Raw genomic sequence first — 26,117 nt, 5'->3', positions numbered from 1 at the left:
GCCCTCAATGGTTAAATTCCAGTGATGGGAGTCATCCCACCAGGTTTCAGTGATGCCTATGACATCGTATGTGTGGTGCTGTGCTAGGAGTTGGAGTTCGTCTTGCTTATTTCCCATGCTCTGAGCATTAGTGTAAAGACATGTAAGCCCCTGTGACCTCCCCTCGAACTGTTTATTTGGGATTATTGTGCTCTCTGTACTTGGTCCTTGCTGTGTTTGTGCAGCCCTCCGTTTAGCCTTACGGTAGTTAGCACACACAGATAGGGATGAGTTTTTTTTAAAAAAACAGACATGTAAACTATTTAGCCATTATCCTTTATTTGTACTAATGTGAATGCTGTGCTGGATATTTTAAGGGTACATACCTTTTGATTAAGGAAACCTATCCTGTGTGCAGACATGGGAAAGTTAGTGGAAAGTAGTTAAAACCTTGAGTTACTTATTAATCAGCTTAAACCTAATGTTGTTATACTAATGCTGAAAGCAACACATTTTTGAACAATTAAGTTTATTTTAAATTGGTGCTGTAATATTACATTACATTACTGTAGTAAATACTTTGCCAGAATAAAGGTAGACAGCACTCTATTAATTTCCTTCCCTTGTATGTGTTTGGACTTTTGGAGTTTTTTTGAAAAAATCATTTCTCACTTATTGAATAAAAAGGATTGCTTTTCATTTCTCCTTCCTTATAAGCTTATTCCATGCTGTGCTACTGTTTTTAGCTTACTGATACCTGTGTTGATCCCAGCAAAGGTTCCAATGTTAAGAGCTTAAGAATCCACGTAGAAAAGTATCTTTGCTTATATTTTACCAACAACTTTACTAAGTATGTATGCAAAATCAAACAAACCATCTAACTTCGTAAGACAATGTACCATTATCAGTTTCATTCCACTGTTATATTTTGATGGGTTTAGCATCCATCAAAAACTTATCTGTGACTTTGGACACAAACCCCTTTATCACAATGTACAAAAGCTATATAAACTCCCAATAGATTTTGCTAGAAAAAGGCCCACATAGTAGCTTGCCAAGTTGCCAGTATTCCTGATTTCATGAAGTACAACATGAAGTGTGCTTGAAGGTTGTATGAAAGCTAGGTTGGTAAATTCCATATCTGCCATATGCATTTTTGGTTTAGCCTGGAAGTGATAAAGTCTAGCTATGTAGTGTAATCAGTACTAAAATAAATATCCAGATTATTCCATCATGTAGCAAAATTCCACAAGTCAGATTTTCTTAAGAAGAATGCACTCTACCATAAATATATTTGACACATTGCTTTCTACTCTGGAACATTAATTTCAGGTGCAAACAGATCCCTCTGGTCTGTATATTGCGACAAGTTGCTCTGACAAGAACCTTTCTATCTTTGACTTCTACTCAGGCGAGTGTGTCGCCACAATGTATGGGCACTCAGGTAAGTTGCACAGCCTTTGTTGATGGTTAACATTAACTGAAACAGAGTGTTCCAAAAACTGGGAAGTTCCAGAGAATTTGGGAATAATTTTGTTCTCTGTATTTAAGCTACAGGCACCCTCTGTTTGTTTGACAAGTTAGGGACCAGAGCAGAGCACCATCAAAAAATAAAAATAGTTGAAAAACAGAACCGAGGTTTTGTTTTTTTTTTTAAAAAAAGCTTGGATATGGAAGACTTAAACACAAATTTTGTCCCTTCCAGCTCTATGATTCTATGATGGCAGTGAGTTGACTGAGAGTAAAAAGGTGCATGAGGTCAAATAATAGGGGAAAAAATCCAGTGCACTGAGTTGACAAGGAGAGAAAAAGCAATGTTTGGATGATAGAGCAGACCAGACATCAAAAATATGGCTCAGGGTAAAATTTGAAATGGTTGAAAGAGCAAATTGATGAAAAGCAAGTCATTGAAAAGTGGGGGAAACCTGTATTTTTATTTAAGGTCTGCATTAAGACTAGATGATACAAGAGTTCGAGTTCAGGACTCACAGTTTTAGCAGACCAAGTTTCTAATCTTCAGTTAACCCTCAAAGTCCTTTGGGTGATGTCAGGCAAGACATAGTCACTCAGATTTAGAGGAAGCTAATAGCCAACTTCTTGGCAAGAAAACTATATGCTAGGGTTGCCAGGTATAATAGCCAGCTTGAAAGCACATGGCAAGAACAGCAAATCTAAGTTGAACTCCTCATCCTGTTGGATTGAACTGTGAAGAGACAGTTGGTCCTTAAATTTTCTTGACAATGAGGATCAAAACTGTTGCCAAGAAGCACTTTGCATGTTTTAGTAGTATAGTAGTGGTTTGTTTCATTTTCTTTTATAGTGCACTTTGGCTGAAGTCTTCAAATCAGCTTGTTGTATTAATTAAATTACAAGTAAAAGTCATACACCTACACTTCAGCAGGAGTCAATATCTAGTGTAGTCTTTTCCTGGATCCCATTCTTCCTCTATACAGGTAGGTTGGCCTTGAGATGGGAGAGGGAAACAACCCAGCTGAAGTAGGAGCAGGTGGTGTTGGCATTTTTTTTTGGTCTGTCTCCCTCTCCTCAGTATTCTTTCATTTTTGGTCTTTAACTTTACATGAGAGGTGGTCCAGTGAAGAGAGGTCATGCCGCTGATTTTCTAGGCCAGTGATTCCCAGCCTTTGGTCCTCCAGTTGTTTTGGACCTCAACTCCCAGAAATCCCATTCTGCTTACCAGCTGTTTTGAATTGTGGGAGCTGGAGTCCAAAACAAATGGAGAAAAAAGTTTGGGAATTACTGTTCTATGCCATAAGTTGTGAGGAGGTATTATATGTATGCCAAAGGGTAGAGATGAAGAATAATGCTTCTTGTGATAATTTTTTTACAGAGATTGTAACTGGGATGATGTTCAGCAATGACTGTAAACACTTGATCTCTGTCTCTGGTGACAGGTAAGGCAAAGCCTATTTCTGCTTTTAAGCATTCATCTTGTCTGTAAAATGGAAGAAGCAGAAAGAAGGAAAGAGCACAAATCAGGATGGAATTGCGAAATAGTCTTTGTGGTGGGTGTACACTTCCCTCTTCCTTCACTATTCATATATTTCTATATTTCCAGCTGTATTTTCATCTGGCGTCTGAGTTCTGAGATGACCATCAACATGCGACAAAGGCTGGCTGACATGAAGCAAAGAGGAAAACAAGCAGAGAAAGCACAACCAGGCAAAACCACTGGGCTCACCAGGTAAGTGGTTGTGCTCTGGAACTGATACATTTTTTCAGGTTAAAAAAAGAATGAGATGTGGGATAAGGTACTGGAAACAACATCAGCAACGCCTTTTGGAAAATAGCATTCATAACCTTTTGGATAACACCATTTGGGGATCATAACTTTTTAGAAAAGCATGACCTTTCAGAGAAGAGCCAAAAACCCTTTAAAGGAGATCTGAGGTCTGAGGTAGTCTATAGTCTGCCTGTGGTCTGTAGTGGTCATGTGGTCTGCAACCCCTCTTACAACTTCTCAGGAACCATAGAGTAAAGGAAGCTGCATACCAGAACATAAAAGAAAGCAGTGATAATAATAATTTTATTTTTATACCCCGCCCCATCTCCCCGAGGGGACTCGGGGCGGCTTACATGGGGCCAAGCCCAGGCAACAAGCAGTATAAAACTCAGCAATAAAACAAATCATAAACAAATAAAATCACATATACCAATAAACAATAAGCACACTTTGATAAAAACTTGGGTTGGCATTTAGAAAGGGTAGTGGGCCAAAAAAGTGCAAATAGTTTTATACAGTACAGATTAACAGGATCATAGATAAACAGATTTCTAGAGAAGGCTTGAAGAAAGTTGTCATTTCCAACAAAGCCAAGAAAGAGACAAAATTTCAGTTACATTTCAATTAATAAATCCAGGCATTTAGGTATCTGTTCTATTCAATTCTCCCAGTTGCCTTCTGACACAGTGTTAGAAAATATTGCACAAAACTTGAATTCTATTATAAGTGGGGCAAGTTCATATGTCTGATGTTTCTCTCATGTTTGTATTGCTGCTGATGGATAACGATGGTAGCAATAGATGGATTTGGAAAACATTAATTAGATAGTTGTAGCTTTTGTGGTGTCAGAAAAGGGAGACAAGAAATATACAACAATCAAGTGATTGTTTATAAGATTTACTAACTTCATTATAAGAAAAGTATAGAAAGTATGTGTGTTGAAGAAATAGAGGCACTTCTTATTTGGCAAAAGTTTCTGTCAGCTGTTTTAGGTAAGTGCATACTGTTTAGCTTTTAAAAAGATACTTGGATTTACATTATCTGAACTAGGAGGGTCTCCTACAAATAGTGGTACGGATGGCATGATAGGCTGTTTTGAGTAGATAAAAGAAAGAGCACCCTGCACATGTCCAGAAGGACTCTGTTAGCTTTGGCACTGTGAGGTTCTAACCCCTGCTGAGTCAGAGGTGAAGTTTAAATCCTACTGGTTTGTCTCCCTCAGTTTAGCATTTAGCTGTGGTGAGGCCTTTCCAAGCCAAAAATGCTGGTGCTGTGGAACAGTGTTCTTTTTATAGCAAACTCTTCACCATTCCAATAGCTGCACTGCTTTGCCTTTTTGAGATGCAGCCTTGTATCAGACACTCCTGGATTCAGTGAATATTAGGAGGCTCATTTATCACATGCCCTTGCTCTGGAGGGTTGAGTCTGTGAAATACCAAGCTGAGTAGCTTGTTGAAAAACTTGTTTGGTGACCTCTTTGCTTGAGCTGCATACTTTCTGTCTGACCAGCTTTCAAAGGCTGGTTTCTTGCACTAGTCCTAGTTGTTGGATATGGGCAGAGTTCTGAGAATGCTATGTGCTGAACTTTGGAAGCATCACTCTATGGAGTTAAAAAGTTAGGTACGATGTGTATGATAATTATTTTGTATTGTGCTTTTGCAATATATATTCTTTTTTATATGAGACTGGAGATACATAGATAAGTGTTGCAGTTTGTTGTTTATAGGATTGTTGATCCTTATGTAGTGTGAGAAGAAAGATCTACAAAAGCATTAAGCTGCTCTATTATATTTTAGCTCACCTTTCTTGTTCTATTATTTAAATGTCGCTTAAGTAGTAAGGTAATAGGTGGAAGATGTTGTTAGAAGCCAGCTCTACTTTGTAAACAAACAAGTAGAAATTGCTTGAAATGCTATCAGAATTTAAGTTGCTGACTTGAACAGTGTGAAAATGGATGGTGTTAGATTTAAAAGAGCATACTTAGTAACTTGCAATAGATAAAATACAGACTTAATCCTCCAAACCATGCTTTGAGGTTGTATGATTGATCTCATGGTAGTTTGTTCCACTTAGAATCCTATATAGTCTTGTCATCCTTTGCCTCATTTCCTGGAATCCATAGTTTTTCATTATGTTTGGTTTGGTGAATTATGGATAGCACCTTGCTATCAAGATTTGAAATCAGAGTTTGGACTAGAATGGACTGTAAACTATTTTCCCGAAGCAAAGCTAATCATAGCTTGATGATTTAGATATCACAGTAAACTCTTGCTAGAGCAAATTAAGAAGCTGAGAAAGAACATGGATGAAGCGATTAGAAGTATCCACAGCACATTCACATCCTAACATGGCTTTGGAGGACTAGACTTGCGGTACCAGAATCTGCACAATGTTATCCCAGCAACCTACCAGTCCCCCATAGGTAAATCTAAGCACTATTAAAAGATGCTGATAGAAAAAAAGTTCTGGAGAACTCATGACAATGCTTCAAATACCAACTTCTTTGAAAATCAGAGTTCTTTAGTTTTATCAGGCAGAATATACCAACAACTTTGGTTCCCATTTGACCCACTTTCATATTTTTCAACAATTTATATATTGCAGACAAAATTCCTCCTTTCCCAGCCCATTTCATATTTAACTAGTTAATTTTGTTCCCTGAATGAGATCTTGTTCTAGACATTGACCAGAGTTTTCATTAAAACTGCTAATGTCATGATGGGTTTTTTTTGTGCTGGGTCACAGAGCAGGTGTGTTGTTGATGGGTTTAAATGTGACATCATGGTATACTGGGCAGTCACAGATATCTCAGTTCAGTCCTTGCTTTGTCTGAAAGGAAAAAAAATTGTGTGGCGTACCAACTGAATTTTTGTGTTGAAAGCTGTGCCAGGAATTCCTAGTTTATCCCATTTGATTATAGATCTGTGATAGGTGTGCTAAGCACTCTTTGGCTCTGTCTCAGAATAATAAATGGAGCATAACATGGAAACATGGTGCCAGGGTTCTGTAGTTCTTTCTATGACTGAAGGACTTGACCTCTCTTCATCCTCAGTGCCTTTGTGCAGCTCATACACATGTGTGATGTTTTTGCACTATACTTTAATGACAGAATTAAAGGACGAGAAGAAATTACTAGAGTCTTTTTAAAATGAAAAGCCATAGATTTGAATTGTTTATATCACATTAGCACTGGAAAATGATGAGACTTCAAAAAAGCTTTAACTTTGCTTCATCATTGTCTTACATTTTGTTGATTGGTGGTAGTGATAGGAATCTCTTGATTAAGGAGATTAAATGAGTGTATTGTTAATGATTAGCTGCAATGTGTGTTTCTGTGCTTTCAAAAAAGGTATCCTGATGCCATAGCAACGGGTTCCTTTCTCTTTGCCTGCTCTCCCATTTAAACTAGCTGTGTTCACTACTGGAACAGACTTTCATAATAAATTTTAGTCTTTAATGATATTTTTAAAAATTAATTAATGTTGGGACCCTAATGAACAAATAACAACATAGAACAGTAGCCACAACTGAGCAGATGATCTAACAAGGGCATTGTTTTGGTCAGTCTCAGTTAAATGTGTCTCTCCAAATCCCAATATTTTCATAGAGTATTCAGTGTGTTGGGCCCTTTGTTAAAAAAGAAATAAATGGACGCCAGGTAAAATAAAGTGTTCTGGCTCCTTCAGTCCTTATAGCAATATGAGAAATTGCCAATTTATCTTCAGCTAACTCTCTATTGAAAGTCTATCCAAATATTTCCACCTGTGAGCCATTTCAAGATGCATCACTTATAGAAATAGCCATATCTTTGTTTTGTAAATAGTGATTGCCTCCTTGGAATATTAATATTAATACCAAATCATTATTTAATTTGATGGTTTGAATTGTGATAATATCTATTTCTCTTGCCATGGTGATGAACTTACTAAAATCATTTTGTAATTTAATTTAACCCAATTTTGCCAAATTTATTATTTAATCAGGTTTAAAGTGCTTAGATGTACCGTACCTTAGTTTACTATCACAGGAGTGTTAGGATAGAGATTTACATTTATTGTGTCTTTGTATGGTTGTCTTTTACTGTTGATATGGTCAGAGGACTAATCAAACAAATCTATCTCCCTATTCTCCTTATAATAGATTTCCAAAATGTTCTTTTACACAATGGACCCAGAGATGAAGGAGGGAACCCGTTATACCTCCTTCAACAAAGTGGGAGTAGAAGTTTCATGATATGATTTAGTTTCTAGGAAGTATGTCATTAGGGCACAACTTTTAAAGTATTTTCTCTCCTTAAAGCTGGGATTGGCATGTAAGATGAAGAAAACCATATCCTGTTCCATCCTTTCAGGAATTGGTATTGTGAGATCCCTCTTCCAAGCTAATCTAGATATGTTAAAGGAATTGTATACCTATTAACAATTTGTACCGTTTGAAAACTTGTCCTCTAGTATCAGTTTTGCTTATAATACACAATTCCCCAATAATTTTTAATGCTCAGAGATCCTGATGTGCACATTATTGATTGGGACAGAGATAAATTTTGTCGCTTGTGTAGCTTTATGTCCTAGATTCCGTGTTTTAAACTATCTGCCAGTAGTGGTTTCCCTCTAGCAAATAAGCTTCTAACTCTCCATATACAATATTCTTGCCTATCTATTCCTCCAAGATTCATCCTCTGTCTTTTGAAAAAGAAAAATGATATGGAAAGGGACAGATTGGTGATGGACATAGGTATATTATGTGCAACCACATCTTCCAAACCTGGAAATACTCTTTGACGTTGAAGGTGGGGTATCTTTGATTAAATATTCCGGCAAATTATTTGGATGGTCCATCTCCTATTTCCAAATTGACCCAGAATATTTCCCCACTATGTATACGGTAATTAGTGTTAATATCAATGTTATATTCTTTTTCTAGGCATGAATCAGCATCTGCCCTCTCATCTATACCACCACTTTCATCAGACAGTGACAAAGAGGGGGAAGATGAAGGGAATGAAGAAGATGAGTTACAAGGATTGCAGTCTTTTCAAATGCAGACCAAGTGCAATGCTGAAAGAGATTCAGGTATAAAGGAAAAGGAAAATGGGTCTTAGAAGGAAGAATAAATGCAGATGGGGAATATAACATAGAGAGGAGGGGAGGTTTACAACTTATTTGCATAGCCACTTGGAAATACTGAGTTGCCTCATACCATTCTTCTGGAATCTGCACAGATACTAGAATACTGCAGAACAGCTGGTTGTAATTTGTTGTGCCAATACACAAAGCACTATGATTTTTAAAATGATTGCAAAGTGTACCCTTGTACTGCCAGTTCTTTGCAACACTTGCGCCCTGGGAATAATTCACATATACCACACAATAACGATGAGTCATACTTGGATGAGGAAAAAAAGCTAGAAGAATGAGTTTGTGGAACTATCCTCTTGAAAGTCCACATATTCAAACAGTGACCATATAGGTGTTTTCTAAACTGAGACGTAAAGTTTAACTTCTTTAGCCATTTATACTAGAAAAGTATAAGCATTATATGCAGAACACTTATTAATTAGTTCCCTGGAATGTGTCCATGTATGCACAGAAAAAAAATACTCTTTCCAAGAGCAGTATGTTTTTTTCTTTTGTGTTGTGTCAGAGGTGGGCCAAGTATAGCCCAAGACCCCCAGGGATTGAAAGATTGATTGTTCCAGAATGCCAAATGTACTCTACACTGCCATATAATCCAAATTATTAAAGCAGATAAACCAGATTATCTGATTTGAACTGTATTATATGAATCTACATTGCCATATAATCCAGTTCAAAGCAGATAATCTGGATTTTAAATGGCAGTGTAGATGGGGTTTAAGAGGCATATTACTATGGTTGTTCCCCCATCCAAGTTATATTAGGCCTAGGAGAAGGCTTACAAAGCCAGAAAGTGAACAGAAAATGATTCCAGTCACTTCTTGTTGTTAAAACAGCTTGTCCTTGGAACATAGGGCCTATAAGCCAATGGAGAACATTTGGGAGGGAAAATGTGGGGGTTTCTTTTGTTATATGGGAGGTGGACAGCTCTGGAAGATCTCTTGGGGATCTAATGTAGCTCCCCAGACGTCTACAATTATATACTCCTAGTGTATGTATAAGCTTACACCAGGAGTACATAATATTTTCCTTTCATTTGGTTGTGGTTTCCGTTTGATAGTCAAAGGTTTTACAAAAAAGGGGAAGAGCTTGGAATGGATGTCTAATGTTGTGGGTATGGGAAACTTGTGGGATGTGACAACAAAAGCCAAAACAAGTTTGAGTCAAATATATTTTTAAATTTTATTTTCTCTCCTAGATTCAGATCTTTCTTTTTCAAGAAGCTTGTCCCACTGGGAAATGAGAAGGGTGAGCTTTCAATGCACATACAAAACCTGACCTGTTTTAAGATACATAACACTTCATTTGGATATCTTTGTAGATGGCAGTTTCTAAATAATAAATCAGCTGAGAGTATATCAAGTGAATTCACTTACCTGTTGCATTTGATTTGATGTCTGTGCAGATAATTGTGCACAATTTCCTTGATCTGATTTTATTGAACATGGTATTGCTTTTAAGGTACAAGAGATATGCTTTTATTAAGCTTTCAGTTGTGTCCACATTAACAGAGTTTGGACTGTCATAGGGAGCTTGTTTGCCCTTTAAAAAGTTTTTGTTGTGTAGTACTCTTTCTAATAGTGGTTTCCATGTTTCAAATAAGAACATGTCCCTAAAAACAAAACAAAAAACAAGCTTGTTCATTGTTTGAATTCTGCTGGTAAATAAAAAAGTGATGCTGTGGAAACAACTGATATTAGCAATGTTTAAATGACAATATAATTCCCATTTTTTGTTTTTGTGAAATATACTTTCCTTTCTCGTCTCCCAATTCATCTTCCAAACAAATTAGAAGCAGATTCAACTAGATTATCTCTGCAAAAATCTGGCCATGAACTCTCTCATCTAGCATCTAGCTATGTTTTAATGTATCTATAAGACCTATCTATCTTCTAGCTTGCTGTAGTGACTATAGAGTAGTATGATTCTTTTCAAAAGGAAGCCCTTACACTTATATTTTAACTATTTCTGTCCTTTTTTCTTTTAGGCAAAAGAAATGGCAATGATTGAATGTTCAGAGGCCACCATGAGCAAGGCACCTCAGCAGCGTAGTCGTTGGTCCCAGCCAACCAGCACTATAGAGATGACAGTAAAATCCATGCTTGATTTACGCCAGTTGGAATCTTTCTCGGTCTCCCGGTCTGCCAGCCATGACTCTCTTTCCCAAACCAGCAATGGGGATGACCAAGAAGAGCGTCCTGATCTCCCTCTGCATGCTAATAATGTAAGGAGTTCCTTTTTTTCAGTGGAAGAAAGAAGCTCAGTTGGTTATATATGAGGGGCAGACAGGGTCAAGTTCTGTAATGAAGTCTTTATTGGATTCTGGCTAATGCAGATTGTAGTACAAAGGTATTTTGGTGGTAATACCTTGTGAACGCAGACATGACGTGCTTGGGGTTTTCAATTGATCTTTCCAACATTTGCTGTGTCTATATGGATATAAAAGAATAAAATAAATTAGATGATTTTTTTTATAAAGCTATGGTCTACTGTGACAGGTAAATAAAGCCAATAGAGCAAATCATGCCTTTTTATCCCCTATAACAGGATTGGATTCTTATACATTGCTTTATTGAAATAAAGATAACAAGTTTTGTTTTTGAATTGATGTATTAGGTTGGAAGCTCCTCAGCTCCCCAGGAAAACCAGCCTTGTGTTCGACCCCAAGTAATTCGGCTTGTATCCTGTGAAGGTGGAATTTTCCCTCAGGAGCTGGAACCGTCAGAGAGTGAGGAATGCGTGATATACCCAGAGCAGGATGAGATGCATCCTACAGACATTAGCAGGTCAAACATAACATTGACTTAATCTACATACATTGTTTTGTCCCTCCTGTTCCAATTCTCTATTGATTTGGCTTGATTTGGCTGAAGCTACTGTCAGCTACATTCTAAAAGTGATAGAGGATTCTATGACCTAATTTGTAGAATATAATGAGATAAGAGTCATTAAAATATCCAGCAGCTGATTTCTCCTTGGATGAATGTCTTGTGGATTTTTTATCCTCTCTGTTTCTCCACCCCTTTTACCCTTGTCTGGTTGAAATTGCTAGAGCTTTGATGCCAGGAACATGGCAAGGTCATATAGTAACAAAATTACAAGAGAAGGAGGAGAGACTTTCTTCCCATGTCTGGTTCCACCAGTGTCATCCTCACAAAGCAATCCCTGTTTCCTCCTCTGAACCAATTTCATTGCAACTGTTTTACTTCCTTCCCTTGCCTCATATATAATGTTCTGTTTGTGAGCTCTAGAAGCAGCAACACAAGTGGTTGCATTCAAGAGGGCTTTTTTGTAAAAAGAAAAAAGTGGGCACTCAACTAGTGTACCCTTCATTCTACCCCAATTATTGTAATTTCTGTATTTGTTCTGTTAGTATTCTAATTAAAATATTTAAACAAAAGAATTTGTGCTCTTTTGAAGCTGTTAGAACACAAGGAAATGAGCACCAGCTGACTCTTGGAAGTACAATGGATGCAATACTCACTGAACTTGCATGCTACTGCACAATTAGAACAAATAATACACCCATCAGTATGATATTCCTCTCAATTCTTAATGCTTGAATTCAGTTCAACTATCATAAGTGAAGCATAAAGAGTCATGGGGATGTATGGGAATTTTCAAACTACCTTTTTACAACTAAACTTTGTCTACTTATCTCTAAGGGACATAGCAATACATGCATAGGCAGTGTAATTGCCTCAGACTCTGCACTGATATGGCTCTTAAACTTGTGAATTTGTTTTTGTCTCTGAGGAACATACAGAACATATATAATATTTGTATTGTTCAACCAATCTGAATGTTCTGCTGCAGTGTTGGGGAAAGTGTAACCAGTGCATAATGACACAGTGACTAAGAAGCAGCATTTGACTGAAACTGACAACCCAGAAAATGGGCAGAAAACTCAAAACATCACTGTCCAATCTCTATGAAATGCAAAAGTTTGCATAAATGGTGAAAAGGGGTTAGGCTTTTAAAAGTAATAGTGGGAAGTTATTAGTACATGTAAGGTCTTTAAGAATTTAATAGATTATATATGACAGAGAGAAAGATATAAAAGAAATCTGCAATTCTCATAGTGTGTTCTTCCCCTCTCTCATAGTGAATTCCAGGTAAAAGCTCTTCCCCATGGAAAACTAGGTAGAGGCTACCATAACAGTGGCTGCCCAGATAAGCACAGTCCTGACAGCGCCTGCTCCATGGATTACAGTAGCAGTCGGCTATCCAGTCCAAATGAAGGTGAGAGATTTAAACTGTTTATTCGCTTGGGTTAGTATCTCACTCTCCATTCTAAAAACCTCACTCATACAGTGCTAAAGAAATACACAAGATTAAAATGAAATGTAGATTTGAAATGTATTGCTTCATAATTTTCCGTTGAGGCTCAAGACTGCTATTTCTGATTTGGCTAATATATCTGCAGCATCCTCCTATGATTTATTGTACATTATATGGGTTGTTGCTAGGTAGATGTTCCAAAACTACCATGAATGAAAAGGCATATATTTGCTTCAGTGCAACATTGCTCAGTTAGAATACTAGACATCTTGTCTGGCATGTATTTAAATTAGCTATTTTTTGTCTACTAATGACTCCATTCTTGAACACGAAACCTGGGAAAGTTTCCTACTTCAAATACTGTACTGGAACTTGAGAGAGTTAGATTCTAGTCTCATCTGTGCAGGGAAATGCATTTATTACTTTGGGCCAGTCATTCTCTCACCATGATCTACCTCACAGGATTGAAGAGTTAATAAAGTGAGCAGAATGTATACTTGTTTGTGCTCATTACATGGGACATAGACTTAACTAATTTCTGGAGCCAGGCAAGGAAAAGGGATTTTTCCTGCCCTGTTCTCCAAGTTCATTCACCCCTCCCACACCTCCACATAGCAATAAAATACTTTATGTCTGGAGGCAGCAAGAGAACTCAAAGGGAACCGTGCAGTGCTGTACTGAGTTTTGTATTGCCTCCCAGATGTTGATCTGCAGCTTTCATCATTCCACACCATCAGCTGTGCTATCTACAGGTTAAGAGAGTTCCAGTCCAACAACATTTGAAGGACCACACAGCCTCCATCACTGTTCTGCTGCTATATACTACAGGAGAGAAAGTAGAAGTTGGGGTGGGACAAGGTGGGGAAAAATAAATCTACCCTCCTCTCCAGAATGAAAGAACTCTGGATGTTCAATATACTGCAACATTTAGTTTCAGGCCCTATCTATGGAATATCTTCTATAAATTGTGTATGTGTTGCATTGTCCACTTTAGATTCTGAGAGCACAGAACCTCTCAGCGTGGATGGCACTTCAGACTTGGATGAACAGGTGGGAGAAGAAGATGAAGAGGATGTAAGCCCTGGTCACTTGGAGGGAAATGCTCCCAGGACTCCAGATCAAGAGAAGTTCCTCAAGCAGCATTTTGAAACTCTGGCTGGTGACAGTGACAAGGGTACACTTGCAAAACTAGTGACACATCTTCTATTTAATAATGTTTCTCAATGACTTGCCTTAAAACCGGTGCCTCCATCTGTTGTACCTCTCACAAGATAAAAAAATAAATGGGGAGCCCATTTATGTTTTGCAATCTGGTAACGGAGTAAATGAAGTCTTTCTGAAAGGATTCTGTCTGACTGGCAAAATTGCTTTCTGTTTTCTATTATGAACCTGGGGAAATGCTTGTATTTGCCTTTACTTATTTACTACCTTAAAAGTTTGCTAAATCTATAATGACAATAAATGTTGTGCGCCAGAGCTCATTACATTGGATGCAGTGTGTGAGAGAAGATAAGCAGTGAAACAAGAGGGCAAATAAATGTAAAAGCTATGAGCTGTAAAAATTCTCATAAAATGTGCATGTATTTGCTCAACACAGCAGAGATTCATATTCTGCTGGTTTAAGTTAAGAGATTCTCTCAGATTTAATAATCTGTAGAATTAGGAGAGAAGCAGTGGCAAACAAAAAGACTACTGAACTGTAAGAAAATTTATTCTACACAGGAAGAGAATTAAGTGGAGAGGCAAATGCAGTGAATGGCTGTAGCTCAGTGGTAGAGCACATGGAAGGTCCTAGTTCAAATCCTGGCTTCTCCAGGATAAAGTCAAGAAAAACAATCCTTTGTAATCACTGCTAGTCAGAATAAGTAATATGGAGCTACAGGGATTAGTGGTTTGCTTTTAGTACATTATTTTTTCTATGCTTTTTAAAATCTGTTTTTCGTTACGGTTTCTCAACATACGTTAAATTCCCATATGGGCTAAAACAAGAGCATACTGTAATACATTAGGAGAAATTTCATATTATGTCTGCAACTCTGTGTCTAACTATTTGAGAATGAACTCCCCTGAATTTACTAGTGTTTACTTCTGGGATAGTATGCATAGACAGAAATCTCATTGGAGTACATTAAGGATTTGCACTATCTTTCTGAAAGGAGTAAATCAGAAGATTTTCTAGCAAAAATGACATGCTAATGGGCTAGTTTCTCTTTTGAACTAACTGGAACACACTTCTTCCTTGAAATTCCAGGTGGACCATATAGGACTTTGGAGAGGACAGAGAACAGTATTTCTTCTCGTTTTCTGTCCCAGTCCCCAGCACTCAGGTAGGATTCCACATTTTCAGTTGACTGACCTGTCCTGGGCTTGCTTTGGCTCAGAAAAAACAACTTTTGGTCTTGAACCTTTTTATCTTGGTGCACCTTGGCAAAGAGACTTGTTTTTATAAAGATTCCCCATCTTCTTTACACCTTTGTTTTAGTAGAGTGACATGGGAAGGGTGGGCTACCCTATGTTTGATCAAGGTTGTTATTCGCCATTTATGCATTTAATTATATTTTTGCATTTCATTCAACTTGGACAGTGAAAATCATACCAGTCACTTCCATTTACTGGTCAGCTTTAATCTGGTTTCATTACATCAGCAACATTTTATTTGGCTGACTAAGCTCCACTCTGTATGTGAATTTTATATCTCAAAAAAGAAAGCTGTTCCACCTGATTGGGTTGAGAGGTGTATTGGAAAGGGGTGTTTATTTATCTTTTGTTTTACTTTTTAACATAGTATCAAAAGAGCAGTACATATGGGTTGTGCATAACTGTATTCCAAAATTTTCATGTTACTTCTAATATTCTAATTTTCAGATAGGAGAGGAAGATTTTTATTGCACAGTCTTGGAAAGCAGGCAAATGTGTCATGTACACAAAAGAGATCTTATGTTATACTATGGAAACTAGTATATTGAGTTCAAGGGAACTTACCCTGTTTCTAACTGTAGCATATCTTCCCTCATTAGATCCTGTCCTCCTTCCCCTTTTCACAAAATCCATGTGTCCAGTATAATTGTCCTATGCATGATATGCACTTGTTCCCCTACTCACCATTATGTTGCATCCAAGGGGAAAATATTTGTGTAGAAAGATTTTGATAATAAAAGTTGGCTGTGGTTGTATGAATCCACTATAGTATTGGTTATGTTTTGCTTTTAATGGATTGAAGGAATTGCAAAATATAAAATACCCTGTTCTGTTTTTTCCCCTCTACAGGCAGTTATCACTTTCTTCGTCAAATCTCATACTGGATCGAAAACCCAGCGAAGGGCTTGCCTGGTCAAGACACGTTTCTCCAGGTCTAGTAAAAAATGGGATTGATGGCCAGAACTCAGCCATAGAGAACGGCATCTTTCAAAATGATGTCCATTCCTTCAGATCACTTTATATGCAGAGAAAGAGAAAACCTTTTCTAGAAATCAGCAGAGGTGCTGGAAGACCTGTTAGGACTTTCCCAGATACTGATGGGGAATTGGTGATGAGAAAGTCTCAATCAGTTCATGACCTTGTTCACAATGGTAAGGAAATAACTTGATATTGTGATGAAATAGTTAAATGTAATGGGCTCCTTGCTCCTTGGAGATGAAACCAATCAACTGTCAGCCCAGAAACACAATTAGCATAGCAACATACAGGTACCTTTATGTCTCAGAGGTGCCTTGAGCTGGAAATACACAGAACAGAAAGCATTGCTAATTCCCACCATTGAGAGTAAGATGAAGTCTTCATTTGCTTCCCTAATAAAAGCTATTATTTCAAATTGTTAGAAATATTAGAGCAACGATAAAGGAAGTTCATCAGTAGAAACTTAGTCTGAAGTCATGGGATTGCCATTAATGTTAATGCAGTTGTATGGAAGACATTTGTAGTGGATCTTTCTCAGATGTAGCTTAAGTGTGAATCTGCATGTACATTTGAGTACTTTGCATTACTCTAATGGGCACACTTAATATATAATTTACTAACACTCTTGTTACCAAGTCAATTGCTGTGTGATGGCAAATTTTATTGCAGATATTTGCTACATCTGCAAGGATCTCTAATTTGTTTCATGTGATCACACAATGTGAAAGACCCAATAATATGTCATATTATCTCTAGTCTGGTTTCAATTAGAAATCTAGGCAACTGTGTTTAGAAGAAGGGTATCTAGAAGAAAAGATAGCTGTTCAAAATTATTCCTAGAACATTGGTCATCTTCTGGAACCTGAAATGAAATAATAAGCATTATTAGACGCTGGAGCTGTTTTTATTCTGCCTGCACAAATTGCACCATACCGGTTCTGTGCATTTATTTCTTCCATTTCTACAGATAAGGTTCCAGGGTCGATGCCTTCTGCCAGGCAGCGTCCTCAGACACTCATGGTAGGTGAGAAGGATCCAAGGCCCAATAACTATCGGCCCTTGTCTACAACTCTGTTGAAGATGGATGGCTCCAATTCTCTTCAAGCCAAAGACAGCAAAACTACAAAACCAAAGTCTTACATGAGCCCCACTACTAGCTTCATGGCTAAAATGTCCCGTAGCATATCTGTGGGTGAAAATCTGTGCTTTGGTGACTCTTCAGAGAACCTGACTGAGGTGAAGGTCAGCCCACAAGGACCCGAGAAGACACTCTTAAGTCCTTTAGTGGACACTGAGAAGAATAAGCTACCTATGAAAGAAAGTGGTCCAGGGAAGCCTGCTCTTCAGCAGAGCACAAGTTCTTCATCACCCAAGTCCTTTCACAGCAAGTTAGCCTCTAACCGTGGCCATTTGATCCTTGACATCCCCAAACCTCTACCTGACAGACCAACATTGGCTTCTTTCTCACCAACTGCCAGATCAAAAACATTGCTAGAGTCAGAGTCTCCCCAGTCACCTGCTGGAGTTGGTAGAAAGAAATGTTTGTTCACGGAAGAATGGCCTTCCAAGTTGGAAATCCAGGCATCAGTGCCTAAAGCTAGCCCAGCAAGTCCCTCTACGCACACTTTAAAGGAGAACCAGATGTCATTGCGGACCAAAGTCCAACCTGAGTCACCAGGTCCTAATTCCAGGCCAAAGGAGTTTTCAGATGGTCTGCATCAAAAATCTCCAGAACAACAACCAGCAGGATGCAGAGAGAGAGTTGCAAGCCCTTGTTGTGTGCCAGACAGTCTGCATGAGCTTTGCTCTTTTGAACCAAGTGAGCTGAGGTCTCCCACGGCTCTTGGAGCCATAGCGCAGGACTCAGGTGTGCACGGATATCCATCTCTAATCTTCTTCCCCCTTCTGTCTCCTGTCTTTCTGAACCGCTTCACACTTCCATCACATTTCTTTACGTCCAGCTTCTGGCCTGTCTCGTCCTGTCTGCACCTGTCTCGTTCTATAAGCCATCATTTCAATGGTGAGACATTTCAGCCTGGCATTCATCTTGTTTTTTCTGTCCTCCCAGTTTCTTCTCCCAATCTGTCTTGTCTTCTGTGTTGGTGCATGCAAGTGCTGTGGTTTACACATTTTTTCTACTTGCAAGAGGCAAGTAAAATAGCATGAGAATAGACACATAATAACTGTAAAATCATTTTGTACATTGGGGAAAGAAAATTGTGTCCAATGGTGCTTAATTTTTCTGTTCTATTTTTTCTTGTAGTTTAATGGCATAAAGTATCTCGATATATTGATTGAATTAAGAGCTGTAAATTTTGTTCAAATGTACATTTAAAAATGGCCCTCTTGGCCAGAAAAACTTACATTTTTTAAAAGCCGTGTAACCATTGTTATGAAGGAAATAGTTTATGATTGCACAAATGGGAGTAAGCTCCCATTTTCTCAAATTTGTTCATGGGGAGACTGTCCCACATACTACCCCAACTATTTGAACTAATTTATATTGGAACTTGCATTAAAAGGGCTTGCTGGGATGGGGAGGCTAAAGATTTCTTAAAATAAAATATTGATCTGCACTTCCTCTCCTTTCATAAACTAAAATGAGAAATAAATAAGAGGTCATGGGGGAGAGATTGAGAAAAGTTTGCTATATTTTTTAAAAGCTGCCATTTTACTATGAAATAATAAGTGATAAAATACATTTGTAACACATTATGGAAAGTACCTCCTAATGAATAAAACATCACAACTTTGCTAAAAAAAAAAAAAGATAAATCTCAACTTTGGAGAAAGATTCTCCTAACGTATTATCACAAAATAGTGTTAACATTTAATCTTAATTGTGCTGTTTTGGTGTATCAGGCTTTATTGGATGCAATTTTGCAAATAATAGCCTAAAACTGTTAATGTAACTATCAGAAGGGGACTGAGTTCTTATTTTCTGCTCTGCTGTTGGCTTGCATGTAACGTTGGCACATGCTTGCATGTAACTTTGGTGCAAAGTTACCTAACATAGCTGCTCTCAGTCTTTTTCCATCTACCAAAAGTGCACACAATATTCCATGACGTTTTGCATTGAAATACATGAAGGAAAATACTTCGGAATGTGAAGTATGTTACTACAACAGACATCTGATATTCATATTCACAAGTGCCTTCTCACTTCCTCAGAAGCCTTACAGTTAATTCATTCAAGAATTTACAGCACTTAAATAACTTTAGCAAATCACCTGTTGATGAGCACGTAGGCATTCGCTATTCTCAATATAGCAATCATGATACAAAAAGAACAATTAGTATTCTAAACCGGAAATAATAATAAGCGACCAAGCACAAGCTGTTGTATTCACACTATAAGTTAACAAGTATATGTGGATCTGATATTAACTTGTGCCATTAACCTTTTTTTCCTTTGTACTTTGCATACAAATAATACCAAATCAACGCTTCTCCTTCGATTCATTCTGCCATACTCAGAAGCATGCAGTTCTCTAGTTTCAATACATTATTTGGTAGTTAGGAGGTGAATTTTCAGTAGTTTTCTCAAGTGAGTTGATAATCATCAGGACACAATACCTATCTCTATATGTTAGTCTTTATTTGCTAACCCCTGTTGGGTTAAAGGTACAGCAGCTAAAAAGATGAAATGGTCTGCCTCTCATTCATGAAAGATACTGATGTTTCCAAAATATGCTTCTCCAGAAACTTCCTTCTCATCCTATTAAGACTGCAGTGTAAACAAACATACTGTTACGTTGCCCAAGTTGAATGTAATGCTTAGGCCAACATTTCCTAAATTTCACATAGATATAGCACACTATTTTCTTAATTAAATTCGCAGCGGGACTGCTGCACCTGAATTTGACTTTTGTAGACTATTTCTGTTTATACCATTGTTTTGTATATACCTCCTCACTGAAAGGAGGTAAGTCCAAAACTGTGTCTGGCAGAAGAAATGCAATGCGTAGCCTTCCCTGAATGCAGGAAATGCTACTGTATCCCCAAATATGCACTCATTGCAAGTGATGATGACATCTGGCTTCAGTTCCCACTGCCATTCCAGGCAATTTCATTAACTCATTCCATATAACATACAAGTATAGGAAAACTCCCAATACAGGCCTTCATCAGGAGAAATTGTATTTTGAACAGGATTCATTGTAGAGCTATGATGATATCTTGGACAAATTGAATTAATTCCTTGTTTCAGCCCTGAGTTGAAAATTAGGAAGCCACAATATTTGCAAAAAGGCGACTCTTCAGAATTTTGCATGTGAATAGAATGGAATGGCCTATTTCACATGATGAATGACTTGAAGATAATTTGCAGAAAGAGATATTTCTTTAAAAGACATTTATGGTACCATTACTGTAATTGTGCATGAAGTGGCTCCGTTTCCAGCAATGTTGTTACCTAGCAAGACAATGGGGATGGGATGGTGTTCTGTCCATTGTTTAGTATATGTGTTAGCATGTCTCTATCCCATCTCCTTTCATCACAGGAGGTTCTTCTATCAGTGTGGAGCACTGCAGGCATGTTGTATCTGAGCTCCAAGACAGCATGCGTAAAGCCATACATCTGTACCATATGGTAAGTTATCTCTTCGTTGCAGCTAATCAGCTTAATTGTAAACGCTACTGTGCAATTATGTATATTAAACAAGCCAGAAAAACTTACTTTAACTTTCCATTTAGGAGCAGGCAGCTGTGCTTATTTTTTGCATGTGTGTCTTTATACGTGGGGTGTAATTGCAATAAGAGCCCCCTGTTGATAAGCCATAACAGTCTGTATTATGATTCGCTGATCAGCAGATAAATATATAGTTTAGTATAACATTTCCTCTCAGTTACAAACTTGGCCAAATATTTAGGGAAGGGTTGGGCAGATGTGAGATTCTAGGCGGCCACATCAGCCTGCCAGTAAAACTTAAAATGACCTCTGGGGCCATTTTGGAACAAAAACATTTTGAAAACATTTTTGACATCTGAGGTCCACAAAACTGGACTTGGAAAAATATGCTTGACAACCTAATAGTTATGTTTCCTTGATACAGAGAGTTGTCTTGAAATGAATGGGGAACAGTACAGCTATTCATGTAAAATCTAGGGCAAGTATGTTTCTACAGATTGTAGCTGTAAAGAAAAAAGTGTTTTTTTTCTCTCTCTCTCTCCATCATTACCACGATCCATTTGTAGGTTTCTGCTGACATGGGGACTTCAGCTGACAAAGATGAAATTGCTGGTCTTCTAACAGATACCTTCTCTGTGATGAAGAAAGAACTAGATTCCCTAAAGGATGGAAAAGAGCTTCAAAGGGGAAAAGAAGCATTGGTGAAGCCACAAGATGCAGTTGTAATGCCTCTGAGTGAAGGTAGTGGTTCAGCTTTATCCAGTCCTCGACATTTTGGAGATGAGCAAACTCTTGCTTTGTTGGAACAATATTCGGAGCTGTTGCTACAAGCTGTTGAGCGACGTATGGATAAAAAACTGTGAGAAGTTCTATGGCCCATAAATACACTGGTAGCCACACAGGAAAAAAAAAAACATTGGGCAGATTCATGGTGGAAAACTTGGAGGAATGTTTTGTTTCTGTACAGGAAAGAGAAATCTTGTCTTTTATAAGAAGCAGTTCTTACCAAGCATCTGTTTTCAGATATGTGCTGGTCACGGTACTAATTTTTCAGTGCCCACTTCTTTTTAGACTGTTTAGAAAAACTCCTTAGGAACTTTTCTTCCAGCCATAATTTTTAAGAATTCACAGGATCAAACAAATAAACTGTGGCCCATTTTGAAAACCTTGATGTCACAGAAGATCAAGATGACACCAACCAGTCCTCTACTGCATTGTCTTGATCCCTGTACAGATTGTTAAATTTTTTATTTATTAATTTATTTGGTGACTATTGCTCTAAACTTTTCACATACATTTTCTAACCTGCATCTGTATCTGCATCTTTCCTACATTCTGTCATAAGAGACAAGTTTTGTTGCAACAAATGTATTGATAGACTAGTTGGCAGGAACATTGAACTATGTATGGTGAAGCCTGCCATGATGGGTTTTACTTCCTTATATCTGGATTTATCATGCATAGGGTGTTTTTTTTAAATGTATTTTACAGTTTTGTTTTCTCAGCTTTGATTTTTATTATTATTATTATTATTATTATTATTATTATTATTATTATTATTATTATTATTATTTTAAAATTAAACCTATGTTTTACCTATATTTGCTGCTTCCACAGGACAGTATACCCTTTGGACTAAGCTTTGGAGATCTGTTACAAGCTATTGGCAAAAGAGATGGGTTTTTTTTACAGAAACTGTTGATAATTTTTTCAGGTTTTATAGAAAACATGGCCTCTTGTCAAGCACCAAAACTTGCAAAATAATTGAAGTATTTTCAGAACCTGTTCTTAGTAGTTGTATTCAATTGCAGATATATGGCGTCCTCTTAATATTAATATCAGAGATTTGGGAGTTTGGGAAAAGGTTGAATTTATGACAACATACCTAAAGGTTTTATTTACAGTTTTGATTTCAATTTATATGAATCTAAACAATGAAGAGAACCTGGTAGTTCATAATATTGCATGATAGGTACCTAATATCCCAGCAGTGGGATTCTTTTGTTTTTCTCCATAACTAAAACCATAAAATACCAAATTAAGCGTGAATGACACAAGAACTACATATTGAATGATATGTAATTATCTCCATTTCTTCTTCTATAAGATCTTTGGAAATGTTTTTCTGTGTGAGTGGCCTATTGAAATGAGACTGTATATTGTCGTTAGTAATATCCAGTTGATAGCAATTAGTCCATTTCTGTTTTCAATTAAACAAGGAAGAACTTGCTGTTCCTTTTCTGCTAATCATAAAGGAAAATTGCAAGGCTTCTTAGAAGGGTCATACAAGTATTTTTCTTCATTTACTATACCCTCATTTTCAATCTTGCTCTGCTTGGGTGATTGCACAAGTGCCAGTTTACTGAACTGTCAGTCTTATCATAGTCCCAAATAAGTGATAGTGACGAAGCATGACTGACCAATAAGTTTGTATTGCTGCTTCTCCCGGTCAGAGAACAGCTCCATCTACTGTTGTCAGTGTTGTCATTGAACATGGCTGATCTAGTGCTTTCTGAATAGCTTTTTCCACTTGCACTTTTGAAGCTGTAGTGTGAGCAATGTCTTTCACTGCATTACAGGGCTGGTATCCTGCAGTGTAGCTTCTTATCCAGCTCACATTTTGTAACGCTCCAGTGCTGAGTGGCCTGCAGAGCAGCCCTCTTCTTTTGGCTGGCCGGCCAGCTGACTGTCCTTAATGCACTCCAAGGCTGGGACTTAGAATGTTTTTTGTACTTTTTAATGTGTCCCTCCTAGATCTTTCTAGCTGTCTTGGTCAAATATTTCTTTGAATATGCTTGAATGGCAATTAAAACACACTCACTAGAATGTAGGTTCTGCTAGTTCTTTCCATCCATGAGTGAACATGAAAAGGGTTAGGGCATGGTGTGTTATAACCAGTATGTATCACAAAGGCATCTGTTTGCTGCATCTGAAAGGTATTCCTTTCATGTGAACATTAGAGTGGCTTTTCTTTGTATGTCTTAGTAGGTAGAATACCTTTATCTGTTCACATTGAGACTGTGAAGTGTCTAGTGTTCAGGAAACTTTCCTGTTCTGGGACACACATATACTCAGGTAAGAGTCATATTCCAACAGTTGTATGGCAAAAATAAAGAGAGATGGAGGAACTTGGTATTGATTTAACACCTGAAGTCATTGAATGCATTGGTTTAACAGCAAAATAAAAAATTTGTTTGACTATACCTCAGTACTATTGATACTGCAGTACTTACCTAGTTAATGATTCATCAGGAACTGTCTAGGATGAAATGCAGTATCATGTAAATTCTGCATTAGTGTCAAAGCAGGGTTTTCAGTAGCTAGTTCTCATCAAAGTGTTTTTTTTAAAAAAAAAATGGGTACTGTATACTTGCATGGATCAAGGTGGGAAAATAATAAAAATGGGTTCCAAGAGTGAACAAGAATTGTAGTTTTGGGTGGTCTTGAGTATGTAGACATGCAAAGAGCTATGGGCTAACATTACAATATGTATCCTGACCCACAGCTTCTAGAAAAGTAGTAGTATGGCTAAGAATGTGGTGATTATTAAAGATCAAATTGTGAATGATTTTTTTTCTGATGGGAAAGATGCAATACAAGTTAAGTGGATGAAAAGACATGTTGATTTTGAAAGTTTGATAATGTACCCTTTATTTTCCCACGTATATCCATAATTTGGAATACCTTTGGGGGCTAACATCTTCAGAAAGTCAGTTTCCCAAAACAGCTTGACGCTAATGAGATTCTTTGTGCCCTGGTTTTCCATCCAAAGAAATCTGTGGCTGAAGAAGCAGGAGGAACGTACACTTGATGCTTAAGAAAAATGTTTCAGTCTAAAAGAATATTCCATAGCTATTCACCTTTGGTTGTAGCACTCTATTTTTTTGTCATAGATAATTGACTTGGGCACATCATATAAAATATCTGTTACAAAACTGAGTGGGGAGTCAGATGTCATGAAGCTATGCCTATTATTTTGAAATGCATGCAAGTGTTTTTGTCTTCGTTGTGCATGTTCCGTTTGCCCTTTTAGAAAAGCCTAACTAGACACCTACAAAGTGGAGAAATATAAATGCATGCAGTTGCTGAAACTGGCACACTTCTGTTCACTTCTTATGTGTATGTGCCATTTTAGTGTATAAAGATAAATGGCAAAAGTCTGTTTAAGAACATAGGACCATCTCAGAAGGCAAAATTCATAAAAACTCCCTGCTTTCTGAAATTATATCTGAACAGTGTGATTTCAGTTTTGTTCTTATAACATTCTGTTTTTCATTTCAAGGAGAACTGTTAGAAAAGAGAACATTTAAGTACTAATGCACCTGAATGAGACAAAATGGCCTCCCCTTTTTCTTAGAGAAATACAGTCTGTGTTTTTGGAAGCTGTGCTGGGTTAATTCCAGCCAGTTGTATATGTTACTGGTGCTAGTAGATATGGATGTTTTGCTATTTACCACTTCCCTGTCCCTGTCTTGACTATATAACCTTTTCCTCTTTTGTTGAATGTTCATCTAATTGTTGCAACAGTTAGCCTTTCCTTTCATTCCAGTGATTCAAAATTAAGATATTTCTTCTACAAACAAACAAACAAATTGGGAATAATGTTGGGAGATATAAACCAGACATTATTCAGTGTCTTCTTGTATTCAGTGTTTTAAATCTTTAAAAGCATAATAAGAGGAGAATAGCTGTCATGTGATCCTAAAGGTACTGTTGTCTGGACTGGGTTTTTTTCCCTTCTGGAAATAAAACTAGAGTTATCCAGAAACCTGTATTGTTTTGTATATAATATTCTGGAGCTGGGCTGCTTATAAATGAAGCTAATCTGCTGTAAATCACAGATAGTGATGCATGCGGCAGCAATTTTAGGAATAAGCCATGTTTACTCAGCATGTCCCATGAGCCTAGGCACCAGATGAGAATTACTTTTACGGTGTTCTTTCAATACTCCTTTCCCTATACTCCATTTGTTTAAAATGAGATAACAAACATGAACTTTTTTATTTATAAATGTGTGTTTTCTACCTTGGCTTTAAGGAAGCAAAAAGAACCTTTTAAAATGTCCTTTTTAATTATTTGAAATGACTGTTTATGTTTGTGGGGTTTTTTGCACTGTGAGCCACCTTTGAGGGGCTATTTTAAAATTCTGTATTCATTTGTACTCTGTGTCTTAAATAGTTTCAATAAAAGTGTGATCCTTTGTTACAAAATGTTCTCCGTTACCTCCGTCAATGTTAGTAAATTACTTTTTTATTATGTCAGAAGCGACTTGAGAACATATTTCAAGTGGCTTCTGGTGTGAGAGAATTGGCTGTCTACAGAGACGTTGCCCGGGGACGCCCCGAAGTGTTACCATCTTGCTGGGAGGCTTCTCTCACGTCCCCGCAAGCTAGAACTGACAGACAGGAGCTCACTGCGTCTTGTGGATTTGAACTGGCAACCTTCAGATTAGCAA

At 37.5% G+C, this 26,117-nt stretch overlaps 1 protein-coding gene across 3 annotated transcripts in view; it reads left to right on the top strand.

Moving 5' to 3' along the window:
* mapkbp1 (mitogen-activated protein kinase binding protein 1) overlaps positions 1-25,872 on the top strand; it is a 141,726-nt gene extending 115,854 nt beyond the window's left edge. For 2 of the 3 annotated variants that reach the window (XM_008104288.3, XM_062968149.1), the window contains 14 exons: positions 1,312-1,423; positions 2,828-2,891; positions 3,056-3,181; positions 8,144-8,292; positions 9,554-9,603; positions 10,343-10,579; positions 10,972-11,141; positions 12,461-12,597; positions 13,631-13,810; positions 14,888-14,963; positions 15,904-16,205; positions 17,000-17,899; positions 20,535-20,623; positions 21,229-25,872. In XM_008104288.3, the coding sequence (XP_008102495.2) occupies positions 1,312-1,423; positions 2,828-2,891; positions 3,056-3,181; positions 8,144-8,292; positions 9,554-9,603; positions 10,343-10,579; positions 10,972-11,141; positions 12,461-12,597; positions 13,631-13,810; positions 14,888-14,963; positions 15,904-16,205; positions 17,000-17,899; positions 20,535-20,623; positions 21,229-21,525 (2,889 nt within the window). In that variant the 3' untranslated portion in view covers positions 21,526-25,872. The remainder of the gene's footprint in view (positions 1-1,311; positions 1,424-2,827; positions 2,892-3,055; positions 3,182-8,143; positions 8,293-9,553; positions 9,604-10,342; positions 10,580-10,971; positions 11,142-12,460; positions 12,598-13,630; positions 13,811-14,887; positions 14,964-15,903; positions 16,206-16,999; positions 17,900-20,534; positions 20,624-21,228) is intronic. The other variant, XM_062968150.1, reaches the window with a different exon arrangement.
* Positions 25,873-26,117: the final 245 nt, after the last annotated feature.

Source organism: Anolis carolinensis, chromosome 1 (assembly GCF_035594765.1).
Source record: "Anolis carolinensis isolate JA03-04 chromosome 1, rAnoCar3.1.pri, whole genome shotgun sequence".
Classification (NCBI taxonomy): domain Eukaryota; kingdom Metazoa; phylum Chordata; class Lepidosauria; order Squamata; family Dactyloidae; genus Anolis; species Anolis carolinensis.
This window is presented reverse-complemented; position numbering and strand designations above follow the sequence as displayed.